The sequence below is a fragment of the Lactuca serriola genome, chromosome 1 (genome assembly GCF_051521515.1).
Source record: "Lactuca serriola cultivar US96UC23 chromosome 1, Lser_US96UC23_V15, whole genome shotgun sequence".
NCBI classification, from domain to species: domain Eukaryota; kingdom Viridiplantae; phylum Streptophyta; class Magnoliopsida; order Asterales; family Asteraceae; genus Lactuca; species Lactuca serriola.
Genome location: NC_136408.1, coordinates 216877001 through 216883942, shown reverse-complemented (window position 1 = coordinate 216883942; position 6942 = coordinate 216877001). Strand labels below are relative to the sequence as shown.

Here is a 6942-nt window from a genome sequence, read left to right as displayed (position 1 = left end):
GAAGTTTGGGACACAAAATTCGAGAAAATCACTAAAACCGAGGAATTTCGCATGGCTAGGGTTTGGCCACGTTACCCTCGCATGCAGGTGCCCCGTGCCCGACCCGTGTCGCACCCTACTCACATCGAAGGCTTCGTCCAATAAGAATACGACGCGTGCCGTCCACCTGTCTCGGTCTCGGCCTCGCCACCTATCCCTCCGCATGCTCGCCACCTGCCTCCCTCGCATGTGAGCCACATGCTTGCTTCTCCTTCCTCCGTATCTTAGGGTCGCACCTATATATAGGAGGTGCAAGACCTCTTGGGTAATTTTGGAAAATTCTCATCTTTCACCCCTAAATTCATATTTTTACCATTCCAACTTCCCCCGAAGCCTCGGGATCATACCCAACACCCGAAACACGTTCTGAAGTGCCCGAAGAGCCTGAGAAATTTATCTTTTCGGTTTGAAGCTCAACCCTCGTAAGGCCCGGTTTTCAAGAAAGCTCATATTTTCATGAAACAAAGCTAATTATAGTAACGAAGTGCTGCCCAAATTACTATTTTAACCTCCAATTATTTCACAGTGAGTTCAATATATAAGAATAATTGTATGTTATTTGTTATATATGCTATGTGCTTTTCCGTGTTATTATTTTATGCTATTATGGTAGCAAAGTTGTACCTCTGACCATGTGATCAGTGAAAGGACTTAGATTCACGATGGTATTGGTATGTTGCATCTGGTCGTGTAGAGCATGCCTCGTAAGAGAATGAATTCTACCTCTATGGCATTAGCAGAAGGTTAGATAGGGCTAAAAGCCTAAAAGCTACCAAAATGTTTAATCAGAAAGTGTATATCTTCTGTGTCATTTGTGTTGAAGCTTTATTGATATATATCAAGTATTGACATTGTTATGTCTCATTGATTGTATATCTTTGAATCAAATCATTGATTGATATGGAAAGCTTGTCACATGATTCACATATGCCTTTTTTGTTCCTTGTTCCTCTTTGCTTCTGCCATATTGAAGTATATATATGGCATAACGTTATATTGTATCTAGTATTGAACTCACTTAGCGTTATCGCTTATGCCTCTCAATGCTTTACTATTGTAGGTAATAAGGATCTAGTATAGTCATATACTAATACAAGATTTTAAATAGTTTAAAACTTTTACTTTTGTATTTAGTACTCATGTATGTATAAATTATAGTATCCTGGGAAGTTATGTAATATATAACACTTTTTAATAGTCGGTCTGTATCCAGTCTTATGTAACCAAATTATCAATGTAAAATATTATTTATGAATATGCATGTAGCATGTTTTGGAGTAATAATGTTTTTAGTATGAAAGTTTGGGTCTCTCAGTCATGGTATCAGAGTAGTAGTTTAAGTGAACTACATTCCACGGATTGGTATTTAGAATTAAACCGCCAGAAGTTCAATATATGAACGGATTCATTATAATTACATGGATACAAGCCTTAGGAAAGAATTAAGTAGAGTATTAGGTAATCATAAACCCTAATATTCTAAAATATAACGTTACTCCAAATTGCAGAGCAATGGCTGAATAGGTGAGTAGCCATACACCAGAAGTGGGTGGAGATCCTCAACCCGATGAAGTAAATACTCCAGCATCTCCTCACGAGGAGCGACTCTTGGGTAAACTTGCTGGTGTTATTCGACAGACTCTCGAAGAACACAAAAATAATGGTGATAAAGGTATAGAGAAAGTCATCGAAGAATCTTCAAAAGAAGAGATGAGGCATCCTTCATTCAAAACCTTCAAGAGTAGTGGTGCTACAGAGTTTTCTGGAGTCCTTAATCCCATACTTGTTCTAACTTGGATTCTAAACATAGAAAAAGTATTTCATATCTCTCATTTGGATAATGAAGATAAGGCTAATTATGGTTCTGCTATGCTCGTCGGAGAAGCCTTGGTTTGGTGGGAAGTAACATATGAGGCTCTCAATGGGTTTGACCTGGAGAATTTATCCTGGGAAATGCTCAAAACTCGTTTGCTAGGGAAGTATTTTCCTCTGGACATGAGGAGAAGATTAGAGAAAGAATTCCTTGAGCTTAAACAAGGAGGAATGACTGTGATTGATTATGAAACTCAATTCAATCAAAAAGCACAGTTTGCTACAAAATATATTCCAACTGAAGACAATAAAATTCAGTTATTTCTGGATGGACTACGGTAGGAAATCCGCGATTTAGTGACTAAACGGGATGTTCTGTCATTTGAAAAAGTTGTTGAGTACGCTCGAAAGCGAGAGCACGAATTAGAAATACGTGGTGCCACTCTTTCTATTCTGAAGCATCCATGTATTGATTGAACTGCTCCTGTTTCCTCTATTCGACTAGTCCAATCTATTTGAGCTGAACCTGGTAAACAAGTGCAAACTCAAAATGCCCCTCGTGGTCGCATAAGTCGCAATGTTTTTCTCTCTAATCGCCATCGTGTCGAAATTGTAGAAAGAATCATCCGGGAAAATGCATATTAGTAAAAGGATCAGTGGTATGTTATGGATGTGGAGAAGTACGCCACATGAAGTATGTTTGTCTAATGAAGAATGTTACATGCTTTGCTTGTGGTGTTGCTGGACACAGTAAGCGTTTTTGCCCAAATCTTACTAGTCAAATGACGGGAAGTCATGCTTCTGTACAACAATCGGCGTGAAGTCAAGCTCCTGTTCAGCAATCAAAGGGTACTCCAACTAAATTGGAGGAGGTGCCAAAGGCTAAGGGTCATGTATTCTAGATTACCATATATGAGGCACGCGAGGACCCGAATGTTGTGACGGGTACATTTCTTGTCAACTCTAGAATTGCTCACATTTTCTTTGATTTTGGTGTCTCAGATTCTTTTGTGTCTCATGAATTTGCGCATTCCTTTCAAATTACTTGCTATGCACCCACGCAACCATTTCATGTAGATACTGCGGGAAGTATATCATTACTTATTGATAAAGTCTATAGGCATTGTGTCAAAGAAATTAAAGACTATAATTTCCTTGCTAATCTGATTCCTATCTCCTTGCCCAACATTGATATTATTCTCGGCATGGATTGGTTGTCAAAGAGTCGCACATAACTCTTGTGCTATGAAAAGATAGTACGTATTCCCATTGAAGGGGAGAATCCTATTTATGTCTACGATGAACAAAGAATCTTAAAATAATCTCTTTCCTCAAAGCTTGTAAATTAATATCAAAGGGGTGTTCTATCTATCTAGCCTACACAGTTGATGTCTCAAAAGAGGAGAAGAAAACGGTAAATGATGTTCCTGTTGTTAATGAATATCCTGATGTTTTCCTCGATGATTTGCCTGGACTTCCTCCGGATAGGAAAGTAGAATTCGGAATTGACCTTATGCCTAGTGCTACTCCGATTGCAAAGACTCCTTATCGTCTTGCGCCAGCTGAAATGAAAGAAATGATGATTCAACTACATGAATTACTTGACAAAGGCTTTATTCGACCAAGTACCTCTGCTTGGGGTGCTCTAGTATTGTTTTTCAAGAAGAAGGACGAATCGATGCGAATGTGTATTGATTACCATGAACTAAATAAGGTGACTATCAAGAACAAGTATCCACTACCTCGCATTGACGATTTGTTTGATCAACTTCAAGGTGTTAGCTACTTCTCGGAGATTGATTTGAGATTTGGCTAACATCGGTTGAAAGTACACGAGCAGGATATACCGAAGACTGCTTTTCGTACTCGATATGGGCATTATGAATTCCTTTTCATGTCGTTCGGTTTGAAAAATGCTCCTGTTGTATTCATGGATATGATGAATTGTGTGTGTCGTCCAATGCTCGATAAATTTGTCATCATATTCATTGATGATATTCTAATTTATTCCAAGTCTGAATCTGATCATGCCATTCATATTCGTAAGGTATTAGAACTTCTTCGAAAGGAGAAACTATATGCTAAATTCTTGAAATGTGAATTTTAGCTTTGCCGAGTTCAGTTTCTCGGCCATGTGATTTCTGGTGATGGTGTATACGTAGATCCTACCAAAATCGAAGCCATTCAGAATTGGGAAGTGCCCCGTAATGCTTCCAAAATTTGCATTTTCTTGGGTCTCGCAGGATATTACCGAAGATTCATTAAAGACTTTTCTCGTATAGTTGTATCTTTCACGAGTCTTACACGAAATGAAGTGAAGCTCGAATGGGGTGAAGCCCATGAAAAAGCTTTCTCAACTCTAGAAGATCTTTTGACTCATGCTCCAATCGTATCACTTCCAGAAGGTGATAATGACTTTTCTGTGTATAGCGATGCTTCAAGATTAGGACTCGGTTGTGTGTTGATGCAACGTGGTAAAGTGATAGCCTATGCCTCAAGACAACTGAAAGAGAATGAAAAGAATTATCCCACCCATGACCTCGAACTCGCTGCAGTGGTTTTTTCCCTAAAACTTTGGAGGCCTTATCTTTTGGTACAAAATGCCAATTATTTACCGACCACAAGAGTCTCAAGTATATATTCAGTCAGCAAACTCTGAATATGAGAAAACAAAGAGCAATGGAGCTGATCAGTGATTATGACTATGAAATCCTGTACCATCTTGGAAAGGCCAATGTAGTTGCCGATGCACTTAGCAGAAAGGTTTATCGTATTAGTATGTGTTTACACTATTACTCACACTACAGTAAAGTTCACTATTCTAGATGAACTAGAGAAATGGCAAGTAGAAGCCCTAAATCCAGAAAATGTGATGAAAGAAGGGATGGTACATTATACTGATGTTTTACTTAATGATCCACGATGATTTAAGGTATTCAAGAATCGACTATGGATTCCAAGGATTGGTGGATTAAGAAAGAAGATTTTAGATGAAGCCCATAAGTTTAAACTGTCAATACATCCTGGTACAAGTAAAAAGTACTATGATGTAAGAGCTGATTATTGGTGGCCTAGATTAAAGATAGAGATTGGAAGATATGTGCAGGAATGTCTAGTATGCTTACAAGTCAAAGCAGAGCACCAAAACCTTACGGAACTCCAGAAAGTCTTAGTGTTCCTATTTCGAAATGGGAAGATCTGTCCATGGATTTGATTACTAAATTGCCAAAGACTGCTAGACAGCATGATAGCATTTGGGTAATTGTCGACCGCCTAACTAAGAGTGCACATTTTCTCGCCATGCGTGAAATGGCTCCAATGGAGAAATACGCACAAGTATACTTGGATGAAATTATTGCAAGACATGGTGTGCCAGTAAAGATCATTTCTGATCGTGATACTCTCTTCACTTCTCACTTTTGGACGAGTATGCAATGTGAATTTGGATCTCGAATTGCTCTTAGTACGGATTATCATCCCCAAATAGATGGTCAGACAGAAAGAACAATCCAAATAGTAGAAGATATGCTTTGTGCATGTGTCTTGGAATTCGGTGGTAACTAGGACAAGTACTTACCTCTTGTCGAATTTTCATATAATAACAATTACCACACTTCTATCAAAATGCCACCATATGAAGCACTATATGGTCATAAATATTGTACTCCATTATGTTGGAGTGATATAGGACATAAAATCCTTGGAGGCCTTGAGATGATTCAAGACACCACAAACAAGATTTAAATTGTACGAGAAAGAATGAAAGCGGCCTAGGATCGACTTAAGTCCTATGTAGAAAAGAGGAGACGACCCATAGAATTACAGGTGGGTGATTTCGTAATGCTGAAGGTATCCCCGTGGAAAGGCATTATGTGATTCGGGAAGAAAGGAAAAGTAAGTCCTAGATTTGTTGGTCCTTTCAAAACCATCCAGAGAATTGGTAAGAAAGTATATCGCTTGGAATTGCCGGAAGATTTGGCGGGTATTCATGATGTGTTTCATGTGAGTTATCTGCGTAAATGTTTAAGCATATATGATGAAGCGGTTCCGTTATCCAAGGTGAAACTAGATAATAAATTAACATACGTAGAAGAGCCTGAAGAGATCGTAAAAGAAAGAACGACTAATCTACGTAATAAAGAAGTGGAGTTGGTGCTTGTCAAGTGGAAACACCATTGAGACCCAAAAGGAGGAGATATTTGAAACATACACGTTCAGTAATCATGTTTTATAATGAATAATATTATAAAATATTATATGAAATTTGAGTATTGAGTTCTAACAGATAGTTTTTACTAGAAATGAAGTAAAACTATGTTTAGAATCACTCGGAAAATTTTGGAAGTCTTATGAGATTCCAATCGAATGTCAAATATTGACATTTCACGAAAATATAAAATTCGAAATAACTATAATTTTATTATTGAAAGTTGTAAATAATCTCCTTAGAAACATTTAAGCGAAAACCTCATCGAAATATCCGCGAAATAACCGACAAACACTATTTAGCATAAAAACAGTGAGTTTTCGATAAAGTACTTTTTAGCCTTAGTGATCTAAACTAAAGTCGTAATATTCGTTAAACCAATAATTTTCATAAAAAGAATGTCCAAATCTGACTTCGTATGAGGAATTTTGATTTTTCTAAGTTTTAGAATAGCAGTAGACAACTAAAAACTCGATATAAAGTTCGAGTGATTTTTAGATGACACAACTTAAACGAGAATCGAAGGTCTCATAAGTAGTAGTACTACGGTAAAAAGACAGACGAAAACGGATGTCAGATGAAGAAGTTATGAATTTTTAACGAATTTTCCTGTCCTTGTCTGTTAAAAATAATAATACTAAAAATAAATTCCAAATTAGCCGACGGAGTCTAAACAGAAGTTGTAGAGCATAATTTCTCCTATGTGTGCGTATAAAGAACGTCAAAAACAGAGCTCGTATGTGAAAGTTATAGATTTTTGAAGTTTGTGGCACAAAATTCAAGAAAATCACTAAAACCAAGGAATTTCGTATGGCTAGGGTTCGGCCACGTCACCCTCGCATGCATGTGGCCCGTTTCCGACCCGTGTCGCACCCTCTTCACAC

The 6942-nt window shown here is 37.7% G+C and overlaps 1 protein-coding gene across 1 annotated transcript; it reads left to right on the top strand.

The window, feature by feature from the left end:
* Window positions 1-1749: 1749 nt before the first annotated feature.
* LOC145066002 (uncharacterized) lies at window positions 1750-2193 on the top strand. Its single transcript, XM_079013146.1, has one exon. It carries the CDS (start codon window positions 1750-1752, stop codon window positions 2191-2193), a length of 444 nt encoding a protein of 147 aa, XP_078869272.1.
* Window positions 2194-6942: the final 4749 nt, after the last annotated feature.

What these genes read in the sequence shown, in the direction of transcription:
- LOC145066002 (XM_079013146.1), top strand. Translation starts at nt 1,750, where the DNA reads ATGAGGCATCCTTCATTCAAAACCTTCAAGAGTAGTGGTGCTACAGAG.